This window comes from Polypterus senegalus, chromosome 1, assembly GCF_016835505.1.
Source record: "Polypterus senegalus isolate Bchr_013 chromosome 1, ASM1683550v1, whole genome shotgun sequence".
NCBI classification, from domain to species: domain Eukaryota; kingdom Metazoa; phylum Chordata; class Cladistia; order Polypteriformes; family Polypteridae; genus Polypterus; species Polypterus senegalus.
The window spans coordinates 148,137,389-148,163,316 of NC_053154.1; the positions used below are offsets into that span (position 1 = coordinate 148,137,389).

Genomic DNA, 25,928 nt, shown 5'->3' on the forward strand with positions numbered 1-25,928 from the left:
AATGAGATACATTTAGAATTCAGTTCTGTATACAAGGAAAGGGACAATGTTTGATACAAAATACAAGTACAACATTATTACATCATTGATGCTGACTTTGATAGATGCTCTGCTGGATCAAGTTTACTGTGTAACCATGGACAATTTATACTTCACCAGAACAATTTGACATCTTGCTGCAAAGAAAGTCTGACGCATATGGTACAGTGCATCCCAACTGTCATGACATGCCGTTTAGACTTTGGCAGAGCTAAACTACAGCAAGGTGTGCTAGTAGCTTGGCAAAAGGGTAAAGTGCTTGGGCTGAGATGGAAAGACAAGAAGCATGTTTGTCTTCTTAGCACTGTACATAATGTAGCTACGGTCACTGTACAGGCAAAATGCAACAAACAGATTACAAAGCCATGAGCTGTGGTCAACTAGAATAGCAAAATGGATGGCGTAGATAGTGCGGATCAAGAACTGACTTTCTATCCCGTTATAAATGAAATACTACAAAAAGATATTTTGTCATCTAATGGAACTGTGCATTTTGGAATGCATCCGTCTTATACAAATAAAAAGCTGGCAAAACTGTACTTCATGCAAACTTTACATGCCAGCTTGTACAACAACACATCGACCTAACACATCACTGATCAATCCAGAGCGTCTTATTGGTAGACATTTTGAGTATATACCCCCAACAGGGAAAAAAAAACAGAATCCAACTCAAAAACTGATAAATGTAGAAAAAAATCTGAAAAGAAACACACTATTACTGTCCCGACTGTGGCGTTGGATTGTGTCTTTCACTGTGCTTTACCACACAAATGACTCATTTTGAGATTATATGCAGTTTTGGCATAATTAGTATTATTATTACAGTTATTATTATTGTGGTTATTATTGTATATTTCATATTATTTTTATTCATCATTACTATTATTTGTATTATTATTATACTTTTGAGATTTAACAGAAATGTAATTTTTCATGCAAAAAAAAAGCGCAATTCTTTTTACATGGTTTTTTGGAATAAAATGCAATGCTAAGGAGGTTAAGTAGGTTTTCACAATCTGATGATAGTGCTGTTTGCTTAACAAAGAGGCAAATTGCAAGCCGGAAACAAATGCCCACACACCACAGTACTTAAAGCCTTTAAGACCACTTAATAACATATTAGCGCAATGATGAGTTCTCTTTTCACATCTACAGCACTTAACAATGTTAAAACTTTAAAAACAAGCAATTTAAGTATTTGGCTGCAATATTTAGTGAATATTTGTAAAGTGTCAAAATGTGCTGTACTTCACTTAAAGTGTGCTTTCCTTATACATTTCTTATTGTACCAACATGCCAATATCTACTGAGCTCTGGAAATTAATTTTCCAAACCTCATGATCCAGTCTTGGTTTGTATGTTTATTGTCACTCATTCCTTCCATCAAGCTTAATGATTTGTACCGATTTGTATCTTGCGACATTTCAAGTAGTGATTAATTAAATATATTTTAGGTAAAAATATAAATTAACAAAGCTAAAAAAATACCTTTTTATATAGACTGAGATGAATTTCAAAGAAGATTTTGCAGAAGTCACAATATGATTTCATCACAACTGTATTTATATTTATGTGCAACTCGTAAACAAACAAATTTGAGATATATATTTTAAAATGGATAATCTTTTGAGAGGAATTAAACGTTATGACTATTTCAAGACATGCAATTGACCCATTTATTATTAATGAACATGTACTGTAAAATATATGTCAAATTTAAAGAATATTTGTAAAGCCAAAAATTGTCTTAACATGGACTTGTAAGCTTTCTCAAGATATCTCCAAGAAAATGGTTGACTAAAAGTTGAAAGTGTCAACAAAAAGAAACAGAATGGAGATGTCAAAAAGAGGTATCTTCAAATGTATGGTGTGACATTGTGATCATAGGATTTACCTCTAAAAAATCCATAATTAATTAATTATAATTAATTTCACTAAGCTAAGAAAATCATATTATCAAGCTTTAATTACTATGAAAGTACATTTGTAATGTTAAGATTCTGATTCAGTGTAAAAAACTGGTCACAAGCAGCTGTATAAATATTTCAGCCTTGCTTTTGTTCAGAAATTTGCTAGCCAATACATCATCACTTAGCCTCATTCGTGAATGCACAACGACAGTATGTGTGTTGTAATATAGGAAATGATGATTGATCTGTCATAGTCCTAATAGGCCTTTTTTACTATCTTGCAATGAGACATCACTACAAAAATAGTCTACTTTTTCATAATAAACTGTACATTTTCTAATCTGAGCTAAATGTATTAATACGCACAGTTCAAGTAAAAGATGCATTTTATAACACTCTGTATATACTGTGCTATCTTTTGCTGTACCAGTGCATAGAACGCTTCAAAGCTTCTTCCCACATATCTATAATGTGTTCATAATTTTTATTTGCATTCTTAGGGAGGAACACTTTCTCTGTGCTTCTTAAACACTTTAGCTCTTCAGTGTTAGACCAGAAACCTGAAATTAAAAGAAAATACAAATTACATATCTCAATTTTAAAATCAAGACTAGCTAAAGTGCATTTGCATATGAAATAGTATAACATTTGTTTCTTCATTAACCTGAGCCCTCTAAACCAAATCTTCAGTGTACAGTATTTCAAATCATAATTGCTTTTTTATTATTAAATGCAGTATATTTTGGATATTGAAATGGTGAAAAACATTTTGCTACACAAACATAATAATATTTCTTCCTAAATGTAAGATCTAATAAAATAGAAATGAATAATATTAATGAGACCCCAATCAAGTCTGGGTTTGGCGTGAACTAGGTGATGTACACTGTGTAACATTAAACATCACTGCAGCCATTCCTAGAGGTATATGAATCCAAGGAAACTCACTCCAAGAGCAAAAATGTAGAGTCCAGGAAGACCCAAAAACAACACAGTGGAAACATGTAGGCATCTGTCAGAAAAAAGTGAACATATCAAGAAGAAACTAAAATCAAACAATCTAATTAATAATGAAATACATACAAGTATACTTCTGCCCATCATTTCCAGGATAGGACCTGAAACTGCATACGTCAACCAAAATTATCCACCTTCGTTGTTAGTAAAACTAGAATCTACCATGCTGTTACTGTTGAGTTTTCAATAATTATCACTATAATTATACAACAAATGATTTCCTTCTTCATGAGAATTAGTGTGCTTTATATTCCGACAGACCTGAGCTGGCCCTGCTGCTACAAATGCTGTTCCTCTGTCACTACCTGCTGTTCAGTAGAGACGAGTAAGCTCAGGGATGTCACTGTATGTGTACAAACTGTTGTAGATGAGTTACAGTATCTAGGAGACAATAGTAAAGGGCTTAAAAAGAACTCAATTAGCCAGTCTAGCATCATTTCTTTTGAAAAAAATTATCATGTGATTTGAGCGTGTATCTATAGAAAAACTCAAATATTTACTCATAAATTTTGATTCACTTTGGAGGCCACTGGGCTATAGCCCAAATCAGCTTTTCATCAAGTACAGCCATACAAACGGGATTCTTCATTGAAGATATATTTTAACAGTTTCAAAACCTATTATCCCGGGAGCCCGGCACTTCCGGCACACCTGGAAGTGCCGGGGGAAGACTTTGGAGGACACCCGGAGAGCTGACGGGAGGACAGCCGGCACTTCCACGCTGGGGCGTGGCCAAGGGAAGAATGCCAGGAACACCTGGTGCTCGTCCGGGAAGCATATATAAGGGGCCGCCTCCCTTCAGTGAGCAGTGGATGTCGGGTGGAAGTGAACAGAGCTGGAGAGAGGACTGGAGGCGGCCAGGAAAGAAAGGCACAGGAACTGTGAGCCCTGGACTTTGGGGAATCGGTGTAGAAGGCACTGGGGTTTGTGGTGCACGTTAAATTTGTAAATATTATTGTAAATAAACAGTGTGTGGTGGAACTATGTTGTCCATCTGTCTGTGTCCGGGTCAAAGATCACACCAGGTATACTGATTTTTCGTCTAGATGAAAGAATTACAATTCATGAAAAGTAACTTGTGTATTCTGAAGTCAACTGTAGCATGAATATTTTGTTTTTATCAATATTTAAAACTGTGACTGATACGAAACACACTTTCATTCATTATATGAATAAATGCTAGCATTCAATGCTTAGTTTAAAAAAGTAAAGCCTGGTCTCTTTGTACTTTGCATTTAATTCAAAACGCTTGATATCTCTTAATATTAAAGCAAAAATAAATCAGTATGTATTATGTCTCTGTTATATGTGCTTCAGGTGGCTATGGAGACAGATACATTCTGTTTCCACAAATTTACTTGCATTTAGGATATATTTATATTCAGGTAAAATAAACAGTTTGACTTGTAAAAAGATCATACTATAAGAAAAAGAAGAGGTATGAAATGTAGAAACATTATTTTAAGCTGTATATTTGATATTATAAACATTCAAATTAGAAGGAATCTATCTAATTCCAGAGCTCATTTCTGTAGGCTTTACCACAACTTGCTAGTTTATTGTTAAAAAAGCTGTATGAAAGGATGACTTTTACCTTTTTGTAACCAGTGGGGGCCTTTAGTAGAGAAGTGGATATTTTTGAGTTAGTTCAATAGATTTTGACAAAAATGATTACAAGTTAAAAACATCCACTGCACACTGGTTTGACCCTTGATTGCTATTGGTCAATATCGGCTCGTATAATGTCCTGAAAGACCAAATCAACTGAAGAAAACTGACAAAGCTTGTATAGCATGCAACATTTGCATTATTATTTGTAGTCAATAAAGTTGACTATACAAGTTTGTTCTAATGCGCTGCTTTCATTAGGCTGAAATGACATTTGTTTAAAGAATTTAACTATCATTAAAAAATTAAACTTAAAGAAGTCGATACAGCAAGATAAAAAAAACCCTAAAAATTAAATGTTAATAGCAAAACCCATTTTAATTCCTTGAAAGGCAGTGGCCTGGTCGCAGATGAAAGATAATATTGTATAATGGCAATATTTTAAGGTAAGAGGTTTTTATGGTATGTAGCCACTAGATGGTATCAAACAGCCCTAAACCCCAGACACAATGACACAGGCAGTCCCAGGTTAAAATGAACTTATTTGTTCACAGAAATACCTATCTGCAGGTTCTTTATTGTACTCATCACACTACTCTTTCAAAAACATTCTTTGTCTCTCTCCTATATGACTAGTGTTATACTACTCCTTTCCCGACTCTGAATCTCTGGGCAAAGTGGATGCTTCCTTTTAGACCTAATCCTGGAGTACAAAACCACTGTCTCCCGGAAGCACTTCTAACAGCTCCTTCTGGCTCCCTCCCACAGAATCCAACAGGACAGCACTATGTTACCACAAATACCATGCTGCCCTGTGGGCATCCATACAGGGGCTTGCCATAAGGGATGCTACCCACCCCATATATGGAGGGGACAAACTGAGCAGGGCAGGCAGCCTCTCAATGCCTCATTTCCGATGCCTCTTCATTCATTATTCTGGCCTCATGGACAGGACAGGGAATGTCACAGATCCATTTCTGACCATCCATTACACTGCTCTCCAGTCAAGTTAAGGAAACACGATCCATCATGGCTGGGATGCCAGTCTCTCCATTATAGGTGATATGCTGTGCTTTACTTCCAACAAACCCAGATAATTACATGTTGGTCTTACCTGCCCAAAGGACATTGTTTAAAGGTAGTGAGTGCGCTAGGCTGGCACCATCAATGCAACAAAAGCGTGTCAAGAAACTCCGTTATACCAATGGCAACAAACCTTTATAATGCATCAATATCACTGCCACTGCTCTTTTTATCTTTAGCCATGTTTGAAGCTTTTCTGTCTTTGAGTTGTTTGAGAAGGGGTTTATCATTTGTTATAATATATTTATTTATTTATTGCACCTCTGTAAAAAGCCAAACTCCCTGAGGACAAATAAAGTGCGATCAATCAAACATATATACTCAGCAAAAAAAGAAAGGTCCCTTTTTCAGGACTGTGTATTTCAACAATAATGTTTTAAAAATCAAATAACTTTACAGATCTTCATTGTAAAGGGTTTAAACAATGTTTTCCATGCATGTTCAATTAACCATAATCAATTAATTAACATGTACCTGTGGAATGGTCGTTAAGACCTTAACAGCTTACAGAAAGTAGGCATTTAAGGTCACAGTTCTAAAAACGCAGGACACTAAAGAGACTTGTCTACCGACTGTGAAAAACACCCAAAGAAAGATGCCCAGGGTCCCTGCTCATCTGCGTGAACGTGCATTAGGCATGCTGCAGGGAGGCATGAGGACTGCTGATGTGGCTAGGGCAATAAATTGCCATGTCCGCACTGTGAGACAAATAAGACAGCGCTACAGGGAGACAGGAAGGACAGCTGATCATCCTCGCAGTGGAAGACCACGTGTAACAACACCTGCACAGGATCGGTACATCTGAATATCACACCTGCGTGACAGGTACAGGATGGCCACAACAACTGCCCGAGTCACACCAGGAACACAAAATCCCTCCATCAGTGCTCAGACTGTCCGCAATAGGCTGAGAGAGGCTGGACTGAGGGCTTGTAGGCCTGTTGTAAGGCAGGTCCTTACCAGACATCACCAGTAACAACACCACTTATGGGCACAAACCTACCTTCGCTGGACCAGACAGGAGTGGCAAAAAGTGCTCTTCACTGATGAGTCACGGTTTTGTCTCACCAGGGGTGATGGACGGATTTGTGTTTATCGTCGAAGGAATGAGCGTTACACCGAGGCCTGTACCCTGGAGCGGGATCGATTTGGATCGATGGCTAGGGCCATTCCCCCCAGAAATGTCCAGAAACTTGCAGGTGCCTTGGTGGAAGAGTGGGGTAACATCTCACAGCAAGAACTGACAAATCTGGTCCAGTTCATGAGGAGGAGATGCACTGCAGTACTTCAAGCAGCTGGTGGCCACACCAGATACTGACTGGTACTTTTGATTTTGAGCCTCCCTTCATTCAGGGACACATTGTGAAACATTTCTAATTTATGTCTTATGGTGTTGACTCTTTTAGTGTTCATACAAATATTTACACATTAAGTTTACTGAAAGTAAAAACAGTTGAAAGTCAGAGGACGTTTCTTTTCTTGCCGAGTATATATGTATGTATATATGAACTGTATGAATGACGTCTGGTAAGTTCTCTGCAATGTAACTTTGTAAACCATATTATTTCAGGAATATACTCCTGGGTAGCCTTCCATAAAAAATACAATTGCTCAATCTGTTTCTGGCTGCAGAAACATGAACTTTAACATTTACCAAATGCACGGTGATACAAAGAAGCAATAATGAAGACTTCATTAATATACTGCATATTCAAACTGGCTGAACTGAACTGTGAATTAGAAAAAAAATCAATAAAATAAGAACTTTAACAAAGTTAAATAGATTGATGAAATAACTGCTACAAAGACTGCAGATATTCAATGCAAGTACAGTATTTCTGAATTATTAAAAACTTGCTGCAATAAAGATAAGCTATACTGATGTTTTTTTCAAACAAGCTATACTAAATAAGATCTGTTTGCTCAAACTTTGAATCTAAAATTGATTTAAACTCTGAATCTTTATTGATCTGAATCTTTAACTTTTGCTTAAATAATTCTGCAATTTGAACAGGACATTGGTTTTGAGATTATCAGTCATTTATGTTATCATTGTTAATTACACATGGAGCGAGGCCTTCACATTTGGGATGAACACTGAACAGAAAGATCTTCATCATTATGCAGAAAAGAGGCTGGCATTCCCACTGAAATTAGCAAGATAAAAACCACTCGCGACTGAAGACATTTCAAGCAGCTATGCACTCAGCACTAAAGGAACCCATCATCATTATCATTTCTATCCTTACATAACTATCTTTCAATAAACTCTTTTCAAATACATTTATTACTTTTGTTTTTAATGTATTTTATTAATTTGGCTTTATTTCAATAGTGCACACATATGTGAATATAGTGAGTACATGTTGGTTGGGCCATAAGAGCACATAATGTGGGTGATTGCCATATTCCAACGTTAGTGTCTAAGACAGGATGCCTACAATAGGTGGTAGATTGATGAGCAATCACTTGCTTTGATAAGTGGCATAGGTGTTGACTGATGCTGCGGTCTGAAGACCACAGTGTCATCTCCTCACACCAGGCTAGTTTGCCTCTTTTCTTGAAGCAGCTGTCCATGTGTGAGTGAAGCTGTACGTGTGGGTGCTAACAGCATCCATTCTGAAGTCTTTATTTAAAAAAAAAAAAACCTAACCCTAAGATCATACTGGGATTAAATACTTTCTTATAATGTTAAACACTTAATGCAGTCTATTCAATTAAACACATTTAATTTAGATGGCATGTCAGTTTGTATTCTTACAATTCCCATTTCACCAAATAATATTGATTTCCCCAAATTCTACTTTCTCATGTATTTATTATTTCCTGAAATCATCTTTATTATTTAACAGAGTCAAGCACACTAAAGACTAAAAATAATGCATATACAGTATAGTAATCTTTCTTTATAATTCTTTTGAAGGGCCTTCTCGTCACACAAATACTAAACACTGATATGTGGTATGTCATGAACAATTTTTGTTTGCTTCTATATTTTAGCTGCATCGTCTCAACTTGTCCTAAATTCTAGTACAATATACATTAACCCAATAAACATTTCCATGCTTCTATTAAGAATATACAATAGCATAAAATTTCAATGGCAGCTTGAGCACTAAATGAAGTATATAGATTAACAGTAGAATTACCAGAGCCTACAAAAAATCTTGTAGATCCGTCCCACCTTAAAACGCTTCGCACCTCTCCGTCAGCGTCTTTTGTCCTCTAAATGTGTGGATAAGCAGCAAACAGCAAGCAGCCTACTATCACATCCCCCCATCCCGCACAGTTGTCTCAGCCTAAGTCTGTTTACCTGCATGCCAGTTGCTTAGAGTTGCATATACGAGAAGTCAAGCAAAATTACACCTATATAAATACTATATAGTTATTTGGAACACTTGCATTTCATGTGTGTTCTGTGTTTACAACAATCTACTTGTATGTAAACACAATGTTAAAACAGAAATGTTTTTCATGTTTTGGTAATAATTGACAAAATGTAGACATGAAGTGTATAATGTGTGAAGCCTGAATTCCAAATATCAAAGAAACACTTTCACAAAAGGTACAAATGTAACAGAAAAAATGCACTTTTATCCAAAAATATAAATGCAGAAAAACAACCCGCATTAAGTTGCGACACTGACATGCATTTGCTACGAGCGCTTCGGTGGCGCAATGGTATAAGCTGTTGAGTGAGTTGCACATATTCTTACTGTTTTAGAATAAAAACATACATTTGATTCCAGTCTGTAACAGCCGGTGTAATTTATACTTGTAAAGGTTAGCTTTGTTTTTTTTTTATTCAGTTTTATTCTCTCAACCGCGTTCATGATCTCAACTACCCCACCAACCCCACCTGCATTTGACACTGGTGTTTTCACATAGACGGGCTATAACAGAGGTAAACTCAAATCATGATGACGATTCTACATTGCTGTACTTTGTATAAGTACATGGGAAGCTCTGCACTCGTGACTGTATGCTGTACCTTCCCAGCAGTGTCAAATGTGGGGTGGGGAGGGGGTATGGGGTGTTTGGAGTTGGGATCATGAACGCGGCTGAGAGAATAAAACTGAATAAATAATAAATAATTTTTGAATAAAAGCACATTTGTTCTGTTATATGTGTACCTTTTGTGAAAGTGTTTCTTTGATATTTGGAATCCAGGCTTCCCACATTATATACTTCATGTCTACATTTTGTGAATTATTACCAAAACATGAAAAACATTTCTGTTTTAACGATGTGTTTACATAGATCATTGTAGACACGGAACACACATGAAATGCAAGTGTTCCAAATAACGATATAGTATTTATAAAAGGTGTCATTTTGCTTGACTTCTCACTGTATACAACTCTAAGCAATTGACACACAGGTAAACAGACGAGCTGAGACAACTGTGTGGGGTGGAGGGATGTGATAGTAGGCTGCTTGCTGTTTGCTGCTTATCCACACATTTAGAGGACAAAAGATGCTAACGGAGAGGTGCAAAGCGTTTTAAGGTGGGATGGATCTACAAGTTTTTTCATAGGATCTGGTAATTCTAGTGTTAAGTAATTATGTGAACGGTGTAGTGAATGCCAAGTGTAGACACAGCTAATGCATCTGCCACACTGAAGAAATGATCCAAGTGACATCAAATGAAACTATATGGTTTAAAAACTACAGCCTTAAAAAGGAATATTGAAATGTTTACCGAAGGAAATAAATGTTGCATTATCAGCTTTACAAAAACATAAAATACACCAACATCATTGATAATCATAACTGACCACTTTTTATTAAGTAGTCATCTATATATTTTGAAAACTTACCTATTCCTAATCCTGCAATGAATGCTGCACCAAGGCTAGACATTTCAACATGTTTTGGCCGGTCAATTTTCTGGTTTAGCAAGTCTGATGTGAGCTGCATCACAAAGTTATTACTGCAAACTCCTCCATCAGCCCTAATAGGTGAAATATAATCAGAAATTTACTCAGTTGATCTAGCAGAATTACATTTTAATCTTCAAAACGGTCTAAATTAATGAGATACCAGTAACGTATATAAACTTTGTGTGTATAAATAAAAAACTTATTCCATCCATTTTCTAACTTGCATATTCAATTGTCCATGGACAGTTGCAAACTACACTTGTGTACTGAACCAATCTGGGTCAGTTACCTGGTAAACGTACCTGATGTTGCTCACTGGAACGCAGGTTTCTCTAATCATGGTCTCATAAAGTTGTTTATTTCTTTTTTTCCAAGAAATTGCCCCAAAACATTGGAAGAAACAAAAGTATTAGATCATTCATCTTTCTTTTGACAAATACAGCTTCATCATTTAGTTTGAGAGGAGATAAGAGATGACTGTAAAAGACACATTTTCTTGGCTCTATTTATTTCTATTTTGTGATCCCTCTATAATTAACTGTCATCCAGTTGAGGTTTTGTCAGACTGCTGGTTTTCATCTAGCTTCGGGGCCATATGTGGTGCTAGGTTTTTAAGCTTCTGCATAAATTGCAAATTCTATTTAAATTTGTACTTTCTAATCAATCTTATGTTCTATATGTAAGTCACCTGGGAGATAGGCATTTGCCAGTTAAAATAATAAAAAGACACAACAAAAGTATGAGTGATTTTATACTTTACTCTTAGCCTCCTTAGTATAAAACTTACCCATGGAACGGCAAGTCAAAACATTGAACTTTTTTCAACAAGAAAAATGTCATTATGTGTAACAGAAACATGTCAATATTAAAGTATCAACATAACTAACATAGGAAAGGTTGGTCTAGTGTCAACCACTGTACTGACAAAGATGTAGTGCACATCTTTTGAAACAGTGACCAGTGCACAGCTAATGCTGCAGTCAGGACTGTGGAGGCATGTTTCTTTGTATACGTTTCTTATAATATTATTTTGTTGCTTGTCCACAAGAGAGTAGAATGTCAATGCCTGAACCGCATGATCAACATGCCTCTTGTGTTATTGTAGGCTACCACAGCACATGGCTCAGTGACTTCCCCATTTCTCCTGATAAATGACAGTTGCTACACTGTGAACAGTGCATAAGGGGTAACGTCTTTCTTATCCTTCTACTTGATCGCAGTTATTTTGTCACACAAATCCTTGCACAACGGTGAACCATCAGGTGACTGAATTCAACAGGAATGTGATGCTGGTTCGGAGGTACAGTGCCGCATGCATCAGTTTCACTATCTGTGTCAGCACCTAATGACCAATTTATAACTGGCATTATCATTACGCTTGATTCAAGTAATGATTATTAATATTGATAAGTTACCTAATAGTGGCAAAACACACAGAAATATTCATGATTGTTTGGCAGCATAATGTTATTTTACTGTATGACAGACAAATACTTATTTGAACATAACACTAAGTCTGATTTGGGCTTGACTGCAATTACATGGAATTCTGAGCATGAATCACACTCTGGTTAATGCCAAGGGTGTTAATGTATGACACTATATATATTTAATTAACTGTGTATTATTTTCTTCCAAAAGTGCTAGGTTTTTTTTTTGTAAATTCAAAGAATTAACAATATTTCAATATTAATTAGGCTGCCAAGCCATGATAATGGTGTATAGATAATTTCTCTCACTTGAAAACAGAAAATAAGCCTTCCCTATAGAACACTGTACCTCTTGCACCAAAATTGTAACTTTTTCAGTGCTATCATGTGTGGTATAGTGGGTCCGTGGCTCCGAAAGAATGGCGGTTTTTAAAAAAAATCCATTGGCCATGTCAGTCTCCGTGGGCACACTCGCACAACCACAGGGAGTTAATGAGGTAGTTGGGGCAAGATCATTCTCAATTACTTCATTGGCTTCCTGTGGTGCGCGATTGTGACACTGCACCCACAGAGCCGTACGAGCTGGTACAAGAGATTGGGAGAGAAAACAAAAAAAACAAAAGTGAGACAGAAACAAGGAGACAGGTTAAAGAGAGAAGAAGGCAGGATGCATTTAGTGCCAGTGTGGAAGCAAGCAAGCGACAGCAGACTCGCTGGATATCAGGCAGCTGGGAGGACAGCCCCTTAGGAGGAGTGTTTGACCGACACTTGGTGGGGGCAGTAGAAAGAAGTAACTCTAGCTGTGCATTTATGAGGAGCTGGAGTGACTGGGAATATGAACGGCTCACCGTGTAAGGCCGAGATGGCAGTGGGTGTCGAGGAGGCTTGGGCGGGAGAGCCCCAGTGTGAAAGCCTTGGTCGCTGGGCCCCAAGTCTCGATCCCGAGGGATAAGCTGTACATAGCTAGGGTACTGAAGGCTACCAGACCAGCAGAAGACTCAGCTGCACCTGCAGAAACAGCGACTCCCCTGTTGCAAGGTCCTGTATGGGACTAGGTTTTTAAAAAGGACAGCTTCTAGCTACTATTTTAACCTTGAATTAAAGGACTTATTTATTATGGATTTACACCTCCACTTTGGTTTTTATGGATTTTATGAAGCACTGTACTATGAACAGTATTTTGTTTGTTTTTTTTTTTTTATAAAAGCACTTGGACACTTTCACACCATCTCCTTGTTACAAGTGTGATTTGTCTTCATCTGCCAGGTCATCCGGTTACATCAGCGACGGTGTTGGGTTCAAGAGACTCTCAAAACAAGAGCAGGGAGCAGGACCCGCACTGTCATATCATGGTATGATTACATGCTGCATAAATTACTTAAACCAAAGAAAAAAAAAATACCTGAAAGCTATAGATTCCAAGATTGCTCGAACAAGGTGATTTTTTGTTGTTGTTGGTTTCAAGCCCATAAATGAAGCACAAGCACGAGGATCATTCAAGGGAGCCTGAAATACAAAGGGAATACAGCATATACATAATAACAGATTTACATTTTTCTTTTGTGCAATACTTGCCATTAATAGAATTTAACTATGGATTCTACTATAATTAAAATAGCATTACCTGCTTACTTTCTATTTGGGATGCTATGAAGCTATTTTTTCTGCTTCTAAGGGTACAGTACTTTCAGATTGTTACAGGAGTTCTGAAAGTGATTTCTTCATGCTTCACTTTAATGAACACAGTTCAGCTTGCATGTAATCTCATTATTTTCATTTAAGGCTGTTGTATATTAGATTACTTTGAGTAACAACACCTGTGATTTATTAGAGAAGTGTGTCTAGGAAGTATTGTTGGGATAGGTATGCAAGGTTGCTACCCACAGTGGGATTACTCAGTGAAATTTTAGTTTGTAGCCCAAATTTTTCCCCTGGGGAATTTATATAGTGACTGTACCTGCACTTTATTCAACCCTGGGCAGTGCAGAGTACTACTTCTAATCAAATATAACAATTGCCTAAATGCTAGGTTAGTTGTACACACATATAAAAGTGCCCTCCGCAACTAAGTTCAAATGCTCTCTGGTTTCCCTCTCCCTCAAGAATCCATGATGATAGTCATAAAACATATTGTATAAAACAAAATGTGTAATTTAAGAATCGGGGAAAACTTTTGTGTCCAAGCCTAAATGCACCTCTTCTTGTGACTGCGGAAATACTGTACTAACAATTATTGACAAGGCATCCTACAAAAAGCTGTTAGTAGACTGTCTATGAATAGCCAAAAGACAAAAAGAAAGTTGACAATTGTAGTTTTAACAAACAACCTTCTGTCTTTTTAACCATCTATTTTACAGAGTAAACTTAATATCCTCTTACATGTTTCTCCTAACTTGTTCTCTCTTAATAGGAAAATTCAGAACAAATTACAAAATTACAAACTACTCTGGAGAAGAGAAGAAGAATATCTAATTAGCACTAAAATTACCAAAGCCTACGAAAAAACTCCGGCCCACCTTAAATTCGTTTTCACCTCTCTTTCAGCGTCTTTTCTCCTATAAATGTGCCGATAAAGACAAGCAGCAAGCTATTCCATCCCCCCACCAATTTAGAACGTGCACAAACTTCTCTCAGCTCATGCCTTGATTGATTATCTGGGAGTGAAGTGGAGTTTTAGAGTGGAAATAATAGATCTTTGTTTGGAACACACGCATTTCATGTCTGTTCAGTTTCTACACTAATCTGTGTAAACACATTGTTAAAACAGAAACTTTTTCATAGTTTAGTAATAAATGTTACAAAATGTAGGCATAAACTATAGAATGTGTGAAGCATGAAGTCCAAACATCAAATAAACACTTTCACTAAAGGTTCAAGAACGAGCCAACACTTCCATGGCTTAGCAGTAAGATTTGCTGACTCAGAGCCCAGCGGGCTTGCCATGACTCAGAGACCTGAGTTCGATTCCCTGTTGGGGAAAAAGTGTTTTTTCTTTTTAACCTCAAACGGACATAAAATTTATAAATTGGTATGCACTGTCAGTTAATTAGATTGTTATATTTTCATGTGGGATGTTCCTTTTAAAATATTTTTTTTTAACAATTGAGACTGCAATTAACATGAAAAAGTGCCCATATAACTGTTATATTTAAGATCCATAACACACAGACAGACATCAGCTGGTTAATGGAGTAAACTATTTACTTGATAAGTCAAATTCAAATTTCAAATGCCAGCAACTTCTAATGCTTTCATTTTCCTTTTTTTTAAAAAAAAACCAAAACATTTTATCCATTTTTAAAGCTACCTTTCTGAAATTTGGCAATTGATAATTATTTCCAAATTCCTGTAAAAAAGGCATCTTTTCTGTTGTTTTCAATGTACTTATATAAATGCTCAGACTTAGTTATGTATAAGCTTATACATCAACCTTTACTGACCTTACCTGTAGTAATCACTCTTAACTGGAGACTGCATCCCATTTGGTTCTGTACTGCTCAAACACGTTGTATGTGCTTTCATTACATTCACCATAAATTTATTTCTTATACTAAAGAACATTAATTGGGCTTGACGAAATAAAAAACCTAACATTACAAATTTAGCATTTGAGGATTTGTTTTCTGAAACAAAGTGTGCTGTTTCAGCAGCTCCACTAACTGCAAGCGTTCACAACTATGTGCTTCTGTCAGCACAGCACATGTAACATTATTAGGTTTACCCACATGAACATCTGATCAGTGTGGAGGTACTGAAACACTAACCATGCCAACTTTAGAGATTAAAAAAAAAAAAAATTCTTGTAGGCTGTGGTTGGTTTTTATGATTGTCTGTCAGTCTCTTAACGTTTTTGTCAACTCCTTCTTACAGAACTTATTCAAATGAGATATTCTGTCTTAAGTCCCCACCATCGCATTTCTATAGGATTACAATTCAGACTCTGACTCAGCTATTCCTTAACCCCCAGCACTACGTTCTTACTTTTCAGCCATTCTTAACTGACTCATGAATTTTGACATTGATTGGGGCAAGACTTGCCTGTAATTTCCTTGTTGTTACTTTGTGTTCTTGGAAATTTCACACAGCATCTTTCAGTAAGCTCTTGGTTTAAATTTTCTAGGATGATGTGAACTAGATAAAGAAAATTTCATACTTGTGGCAATCTAACTTGCACATAATTTATCATAAATCATAGTAGTCTATTATATAACAAAATAGTGAAGTTTGTGTGTCGCTTTGAGCAATTAGATTGGTCAGTCTGGATTTGGCGACGTGACGAAAGTAAAAGTACGAGTAGGAGAAACAGCATGGAAGGCATGCGGAGAGTCATCTTCAAAGACGGCAAGTATAAAAACGGGCAGCATCTGAGATGTAGGCGTCACTGGAATGTGCTTGAGAGAGGGAGCACTGGTGGAGACACATTCACATATACGCGAAAATTGAGGAAAGCAGCTAAAAGTGCACATAAGGCAAAAGATAGAATAATTTAAAAATATTTGCCATCTTTGACAGATAGCTGCGCGTGGCTAGTTGACTATAAATTGCTTTAAAACCATTGCCAGACTCACAGGCATCAGCAATTTGAGCTTGGCATGATGTAAACACACAACTCAATTTATAACTGCAACATACAATACTGGTTTCTAATATACTGTATGTATAAGGTAGGACTCTCCAATCTACTCTTTAATAATGTTCTAATTATTTGCACCTGTGCCTGACTCTAACTATAACTCTAGTCATTTGATGCAATGATAAACAGAATTAGTAAAATACCATTTCTGTTTTAAATAGCACAAATGAGTGCCAAAATGTTTTTTTTTTAAAAGTCAGAGCATACTTAGTTTTTGTCAATACAAAAAAAGGTTCATCATTATGATTTTCATGATATATTTGTTATTGATGTTTAAAATAAAAACACATTTTCAGATTATACATGCCCTAAATGTAAAATACAAACAAGGTGTGTTTTTCCATGTTGGCTTACAAACACCCCAGCTTTGATTTACATTGAATATGTGAAAAAAGAATTCATACACTAAGTTTGTTTTTGTGCTCTCCTCTTGCACAGCCAGAAACTCTGAAGTGTACAATACTTTTGTGTAATGCATAGGCTGAAAGGCCCAAATGAGATTTTTAAGTTACCCATTAAATCTTGGTATGCACTCTATTTTTCCTTCTTTTCACAGTCCAAATAGTAAATATATTGCTTTGTTACTTTTATAAAGATAGTCTCAGATTACCTGCAAACCACTAAAGGATGGAACAAAACAGACTCCTTCACTGTCAGACACATTAGTTGCCATTGTTTCAGTTTCTGCTGCATCTGAAAAAAGACCTGCAAAGTAAATAAAAAAAAACAAAAAAAAAAAAACAAAGTTTTTATGACATAATGAAAAGTTACACACATTTATTTTATTTGTTGATTTATTTTTTACCTGCTTTTAAGATGTAGGAGCCAGTTAAATGATTAAGGAGCTTATCATAAACTGCAGCATTAAAGAAAAACAATTCTAAATACAGCATAACAACTTTCCACTTGCTTATTTTTTACCAGTAAAATTCTTCCATGATTTTTCCATAGTCTCTAACAAATTATCTATGACTTAATTTTTGCAAATTTTGTAAATACATTTGCCCTTACAACTGCTGCAAAAAAACAACACAGAAGTGAGAGGTTTGTGGGATTTAAAACAGTGTCAGTTAAATAATAATAATCTTTAGGTTCCTGCTTTGTCTTGCTCAACTATTGCACACCCGATTCCATTAAGAGGGCTAATGATTTGTAAGTACTGGCTACAACTGTGAACTTGAAGAAAGACTTAAACAGTGTAAGGGCAAACATGATTTATTAAACTCTGGGGGGAAAAAAAATACACACACAATAAAAATAAAAAGTTGTTAAAACTTATTAGAAAAACACTTTTACTTTACATTACTCTTTAATCTCAACAATATGCTAATTCCTAGAAAATTAACATTTCTTAACGGTTAGCCAAAGCAGGTAGGTCAACTGTTATATGACTTTTCACATTCACTGTATGCTTCTCATCACAAACACAAACTACTTTCTGTATGAATAAAATCCTGAAAAACTGAATGTGGTACATTGAGTATTAATACTGTACTTTGTGAAAAAGATCATTCTCATTGATTACTGTTTTATTTAATTTCTGCATAATTTGCTCGTTAGAGTCCATCAAATATGCCTTTTTTTTGCAGATTGAGACAGTTTGCTTGTAGTTTCTGCTTTGACAGCATAATCATCTGCAGCATGCACAAATGATTTTACATAAGACTTCACCCTGAACTCTCTTTCTTTTCAACCTGTCAAGCACATCCATGAGGCTCCTCCTCCAAGTTAATCCTTTGTCCTTCCCTCAGTCTTCTCTGTTCATCACTGTACACGTGGCACATTTGCCTACCTCTTGCCACTGACACAAGAAGCTCTTTTGTAATCCGAACATTGCATACTCCTCCAACAGTGCTGACGGGGTAATGAAGATTCTTTGTGCAACCATCAAATGCTACATCAGATTCTACATTACAATCTCCTCTTTCACACAGAACTCCCTTCTCCACTCTTGCTTATCCAAGAATATAGCCTCAATCTTCTGAACTCTAGTTTGGCACCCTATGGTTCAATTCAACATAGAATCTAACTTTTCTGACTTGAGGTAAATTTCACAGGAGTTTGTTGTGCTTACTGCAAAATCACAAAATTGCCTGATCTTCAGCACATCATCACAACTGTCTCATCCTCTTGATTTGCTGTGACAAACTCTTGCTGGACACTCTTAATTTTCTAAGCACACTGCTTCTTATTTGTGACAATCTGTCTTAGTTCATGACACTGCATATTCCCGACAGACAGGAGGTTTACTGGTGCCTTTATTCATGTTTAATTGCATGTCATATAATCTTATTAAATCTAGGGCCTGAATTTCATTTGTGTCAGAGGAGAAATTTCAGCATAGGGCTTATTAAAGAACATGATCTTTACGGACTAAATTATCTGATTTATCCCATCATGTGCATGTAATAAATATATTCAATGACATTTTCTGTTCAATAGCTAAAAAGGAAATACTGTACTGCTTTAAATTAATATTAAAATTCAAAGATTATTATGGAGAATAGCAATATTATTAAGGATATAGGAGGCTAAAGCATTCTCTTTCAATAACAGGCACATCTTTTATCTAGCAGTGTTGACAGAATTTAAGCATAAATGGATCGCAACCTGTGATTTTAACAAAGTCTTCTATGCATGCAGGGCTGTCTTTGAACAGCCAGTAAAGGTTGGAAATGGCATTGTCCAATTTCTATCTGCTCAAACTTCATTTATCGCGAAATGCATTGTGGGGAAGGAATATGAAGTCCACATGATCCTAAGTGGATCAATGTCTTGTTCACATCACACAAACGCTTTGGCTGTAACAAGTGCAACTTTCCAGTTAATGCTGGGCACATCCACGGATAACTGGACAATATTTTTAGTCCAATCTCTGTTTAGGTGTTTTTATTTCTTCATAATATCCCAAGCTGTTGTATGCCTCCATAAACACCACACCTACATACCTAGTTTTCACTTCTCTGCAATTCCAAATACTCATGTGTATATCTATTTGAGTGATCAAAATGTAGGGCATACCCAGCTTGTGGAGATACTTCTCCGACAATCAATGATTTACAATAAGGAGCAATACTAAATGTAATAAAATGTGTACATTTATTTCACTACATGAAAATTTATCTGGGATTTTGCTGTTAGTGAATATTGTATTAAACAGCTGTCTGAGATTGGTGTATGATTTGTAACAACAGTGTGAATCAATTACCTTTATAGCCCACAAATATTCAGCAAATAGAATTCCAACACTGATATACTATGTTTGCCTGGCTAGTTTATTGCATAAGGGAATTGTATTAGCCTTTGCTAACTAAAGAGGAGATGAACAAGGTGTCAGTTCCGACAGTTTTTCTTGTAGCCTTCTCATTGTATGGTTTTTGCCTTTTGAGTAACTTGGTAGTGCAGCTTCATCCATATTATTAACACCAAACATTTTCATGTATAATTTACATTTTGTACATAATGTGTCACCTTTATGCAGCCATAGTTTGTATTTTTCATTTGTTAATCAGAGATTACCAAAAACTCATCTACCCAGCATTTTGGCATATGCTTTACGGGTCACTCACTATGCAATTGTCACAAGATCTCATAACATTAATAAACTCTGGTCAAGATTTTGCTAATTTACAAAATTACGCAACATAAACCTTATCTCCAGTATATTAAAAATATAAAAAAAATCCATGACTTTTCCAAAATGTAATGGTTACTTGATAATTGTTCATAGCTTTTCCAGATCTGGTAAAGCAAATTTCATTTTTTTATAATTTTCCAAAACTTCCATGACCACGAGAACCCTGTGTCTAGCTGACCTGTGGCTTCTTTCTGACTTGATGCTTCATGGCAACTCAGCTTCTGAAAGTTAGGATAAGTATCTTTGGCAAGAGATAAGTTAATACTTATTTTAAATACCACTTTCAAAACTTTACAAATGCAGTACAACATCCAGTGCATACTGAAAAATTCAAACCATTTTTATATACATTTTTATATGCTCCGAGCCGAGCTTCACAGCTAAAGCGGTCTTGTGGAAGCAACTTCGTCACGCTGCCACCAAATACTCACAGAAAAATCCACAAGTTAATACACACGCTGTCTCTAGAGTTTCTCCACACTCAATGTATTCCTCGCATCCCCTTTATACCCTCTGATCTCCCATTTCAATTCAGATGCCTCCAATTTCCAGTAAGGCTCTGCTTCACGATGACAAGTAATGTCTCAGGGACAGACCCAACAAAAGGTTGCCATTGATTTCAGGCAAGATTGCTTTTCTCCTGGACAACTATGCGTTGCATTCTCAAAAGTGAGCTCGCGCAGCTTCGTCATATTACAACCGGAGTGCTGAACTGACAACGTGCTATATAAAGAGAGCTATAACAACCGTAATAAACAAGCAATAAAACAGCGGAGAACCCGTGGATTAAATAAAAAGGCAGCTTCCATGGCAAAGCAAGGAAAAAAGATGGCTTTATATGTCGTTCGTTTATAAAACAGCGGAGAAGCTGTGTAAAGGCTGCTTCACAAAAAAACAGCAAAGCGCCTTATATGAGCAGGTAGTCAGCTAAAGAAGGGAATCAATAAATATCTATAGTCGTAATAAACGAACAAAAAATAGCGTACAAGCCGCAGATTAAATAAAGGAAAAGGGTACCTGAACAGTAAAGTAAGTCTCAAATAGCTGCACAATAACTATAGCAATCGTAATAAACGAACAATAAAACAGTACAGAACCGCGAAGCAAGGAGAAACGACAGCCTTATATGTCGTTCGTTTATAAAGCAGCGGAGAAGCTGTGTGAAGGCGGCTACACAAAAAAACAGCAGAGCGCCACACTCTGAATGTATTCCTCGCATCACCGTTATACCCTCTGATCTCCCATTTCAATTCAAATGCCTCAAATTTCCAGTAAGGATCTACATCGTGATGACAATTACACTGTGTGCACAATTATTAGGCAAGTGAGTATTTTGACCATATCATCATTTTTAATGCGTATATTCCAACTCCAAGCTGTATTAACTTGAATGCTTATTGGATTTAAGCACGTCAGGTGATGTGTATTTGTGTAATGAGGGAGGGTGTGGCCTAAGGAGATCAACACCCTATATCAAGGTGTGCAGAATTATTAGGCAGCTAGTTTTCCTCAGGCAAAATGGGCCAAAAAAGAGATTTAACCGACTCTGAAAAGTCAAAAATTGTAAAAAGTCTTTCAGAGGGATGCAGCACTTTTGGAATTGCTAAGATATTGGTGTGTGATCACAGAACCATCAAACATTTTGTTGCAAATAGTCAACAGGGTCGCAAGAAACGAGAACAAAAGACGCAAATTAGCTGCCAAAGATTTGAGAAGAATCAAACGTGAAGCTACCAGGAACACATTATCCTCCAGTACTTTCATATTCCAGAGCTGCAACCTACCTGGAGTGCCCAGAAGTACAAGGTGTTCAGTGCTCAAAGACATGGCCAAGGTAAGGAGGGCTGAAATCCAACCACCACTGAACAAGAAACATAAGTTGAAACGTCAAAACTGGGCCAAGAAATATCTGAAGACAGATTTTTTTCAAAGGTTTTATGGACCGATGAGATGAGAGTGACTCTTGATGGACCAGATGGATGGACCTGTGGATCAGTAATGGGCACAGAGCTTCACTCCAACGTGGAGGTGGGGTACTGGTATGAGCTGGTATTTTTAAAGATGAGCTAGTTGGACCTTTTTGCATTGAAGATGAACTCAAAATCAACTCCCAAACCTACTGCCAGTTTTTCGAAGACACTTTCTTCAAACAGTGATACAGGAAAAAGACCATGATTTTTATGCAGGCCAATGCTCCATCACTTGCATCGAAGTTCTCCACTGCGTGGTCAGCCAGTAAAGGCCTTAAAGATGAAGGAATAATGACATGGCCCCTTCCTCATCTGACCTAAACCCTATCGAGAACTTGTGGGCACTTCTTAAACGCTAGATTTACGGGGGAGAAAAACAATACACCTCTCTGAAGAGTGTCTGGGAGGCTGTAGTCACTGCTCCACAAAAAGCTGATCGTCAACAGATCAAGAAACTGACAGACTCCATGAATGGAAAGGCTTATGACTGTTATTGGAAAGAAGGGTGGCTATATTGGTCATTGATTGATTGATTTATTTTTTTTGAAATGTCAGAGATGTTTATTTGTTAATTTTTCCTTTAGTTGCATAATAAATCTGCACACTAATAGTTGCCTAATAATTGTGCGCACATATGTATTCCCCTGATGATGTTCACACTCACATTTCCGTTGTGAAACATTCAGGTTTCAGGTTTATTAACATTTTGGATTGACTGATAGCACTGTGTTTGTTCCATATTAAAATTAATCCTCAAAAATACAACTTGCCTAATAATTCTGTACTCCATGTAATAAGTCTCAGGGACAGACCCTACAAAAGGTTGCCATTGATTTGAGGCAACATTACTTTTCTCCTGGACAACTATACGTTGCATTCTCAAAAGTAAGCTCAGTGCACAGCTTGGTCATATTACAACCAGAGTGCTCAACTGACAACGTGGTATACAAAGAGATCCTTAACAGATAGTTATTGGTATATTTTCCCTCAGTTTAAAAATGTTTTCTTTTCTTCTTAAAAAAAATTTAAAAGCAGTACTTCGTCGCTGCAAAAACGCGGGGATTTTGCTATATACAGTATATATATATATATATATATATATATATATATATATATATATATATATATATATATATATATATATATATATATATATAGATATGTATATATCTATACTAATAAAAGGCAAAGCCCTCACTAACTGACTGACTCACTCACTTACTCATCACTAATTCTCCAACTTCCCGTGTAGGTAGAAGGCTGAAATTTGGCAGGATCATTCCTTACAGCTTGCTTACAAAAGTTGGGCAGGCTTCATTTCGAAATTCTACGTGTAATGGTCATAAATGGAACGTATTTTTGTCCATATACTGTAATAGAATGCAGCTCAATAGCCGTGGAAGGCGGAGTTTCAAATTAAAATATTTAACCAATAACATTTCAGCCGTCATTTGTTGCCAGGCAGAGAGAATAGACTGCGGCTCGATAGCCGTGGGAGGCGGAGTTTCGTATTAAAGCATTTAACCAATCACATTTCAGCCATCATTTGTTGCCAAGCAGAGAGGCTTTCACAATCTGCTGTAGAGGCACTCTAACACAGAATAAATGTCAATTAATCTGTTGCTTCAACCAATCAGATTTTGAGTTGGGTGTCAGTAGGGCCCTTTAGCAGGCGTACGGCAACGTCACCGTATACAAACCCATTGATTGGATAGAAGCCGATATGAGGAACTCTCCGAGGCCACTGAATGCATCGCAAACGCTCCAAGCGAAAGATCATCTCGTGCACTACAGCCAACTCCATGTTAGAATTCTGGACAATATTATTTGCCAGACACAGACCAGATTTCAAGACCACGAAAACCTGATGTTTGTCACACTCCTAGAGCCCCAGAAGTTTCGGGAATACAAGAAAAAATTCATGCATGCAGCCTTCTCCAGTTTAACATAAGAGCCATGGAGCGCTTTTTGATCTGTCTCGGCTAAAAACAGAACTGACTGTAATGTATGCCATGGATGATTTTGCAGGAAAATCTCCCACTGATCTCCTTGACTTTCTTCATCAGAAAAATCTGAAAGAGCATGGGGCAGCTGTGCACATTGGTATATTTGGCAGTGAGCATTCCTGTGTACACTGCTTCTGTCGAGCGGACATTTTCAGCCCTAAAGCGAATTGAAACTTATGCCAGAAATACCATAGGGTGGGTTCGCCTTTCAGCATTAGCTTCGATGGCAATAGAAAGTTAGGTTTTGATGGAACTGAAGTGCACGGATAATCCGTAAGACAGAGTAATTGAACTGTTTTTGAGGAAAGAGAGGACGATGGATATTATTTACAAATAATCCGAATTTTTGGTGAGTAAAATGTTGCGATTTTCCTAAATAATATTGCAAGTTTATGAGTTATTATTGATGGTTTTTATATGTGTCGCGGCTGTGGCTGCAGTAGAAAGGAACTTGTTCATCCCTGGTTTGTCTATTCAATAAATATATATTCAATATATATATATACCCCGATCTACATACTGTCAAATAAACGAACCACACGCCGTGGCGCAACAGCAACTCAGCTGTGCTTGTGCTATGTCGTGCGATCTTGCGATGTCCACGGCTTTATTTAATGTTAGCTAAGACCCGGCACTTAAAAGTTTCTCTCGCACTTTCGTTGAGTTTGTGCCAAACACTAGTCTATCCCTGACCATCTCATCTTCGTTTGCATAAGCACAGTCCTTCATCCGTGAATATTTAGCGGCAGTGTGTCTATTGGATTGCTGCTGACAGACGGCCTTATATGGGCAGTAACTCAATTACGTGGGTGGCGTGACAATGAGACATGCAGCTCCGCCTCACACGGCGACCGAGCTGCAGGCTATGACTGTATATATGTACGTAAGTAGGTTCCAGTTATGACCGTTACGCGTAGAATTTCGAAATGAAACCTGCCTAACTTTTGTAAGTAAGCTGTAAGGAATGAGCCTGCCAAATTTCAGCCTTCTACCTACACGGGAAGTTGGAGAATTAGTGATGAGTGAGTGAGTCAGTCAGTCAATGAGGGCTTTGCCTTTTACTAGTATAAACATACATATACAGTGGAACCTCGGTTCACGACCATAATTCGTTCCAAAACTCTGGCCATAAACCGATTTGATCGTGAACCGAAGCAATTTCCACCACATTATTGTATGTAAATATAATTAATCCGTTCCAGACTGTACGTACTGTATGCAAATATACATTTTTTTAGTTTTTAAGCACAAATATAGTTAATTATACCATAAAATGCACAGCGTAATAGTAAACTAAATGTAAAGACATTGAATAACACTGAGAAAACCTTGAACAACAGAGAAAACTAACACTGCAATAGTTTGCGCTATATTGCACTATAGTGCTAGTAACCGCTTGCTAAAAACAATTTTTTTTTAATGAGTTTTAAGCACAGGGGAAAAAAATCAACATTTGAAAAATCCGTAATTTAATAAACCACCAAGAAAAGTAACATTGCCACAATGCACGCTATGAACCGATACCTGTAAACAGAACTGAAAACAGAAACAAGCCTTTTCTACCTTATGTGTTCGGCCCTCCCTCCCTCCGTCGCTTGCTCGCTCGCTCGCTCTTCTACGAGCCTGGAGAGCCTGTGTGTATGTGCGCCTCTCTCTCGCTTGCCTCTGTGTGTGTGTGTGTGTGTGCCTCTCTCTCTCACTCGCTCTCT

At 36.9% G+C, this 25,928-nt stretch overlaps 1 protein-coding gene across 1 annotated transcript in view; it reads right to left on the minus strand.

Annotated features, from left to right (window-relative positions):
• Positions 1–972: 972 nt before the first annotated feature.
• The window catches only part of gk5 (glycerol kinase 5), a 135,855-nt gene continuing 110,899 nt past the window's right edge, over positions 973–25,928 (minus strand). Inside the window, exons 12-16 of the mRNA XM_039760358.1 lie at positions 17,217–17,311; positions 13,376–13,479; positions 10,846–10,905; positions 10,481–10,614; positions 973–2,512 (exon numbers count right to left, since the gene is read on the minus strand). Of these exons, the coding sequence (XP_039616292.1) occupies positions 2,364–2,512; positions 10,481–10,614; positions 10,846–10,905; positions 13,376–13,479; positions 17,217–17,311 (542 nt within the window). The 3' untranslated portion in view covers positions 973–2,363. The remainder of the gene's footprint in view (positions 2,513–10,480; positions 10,615–10,845; positions 10,906–13,375; positions 13,480–17,216; positions 17,312–25,928) is intronic.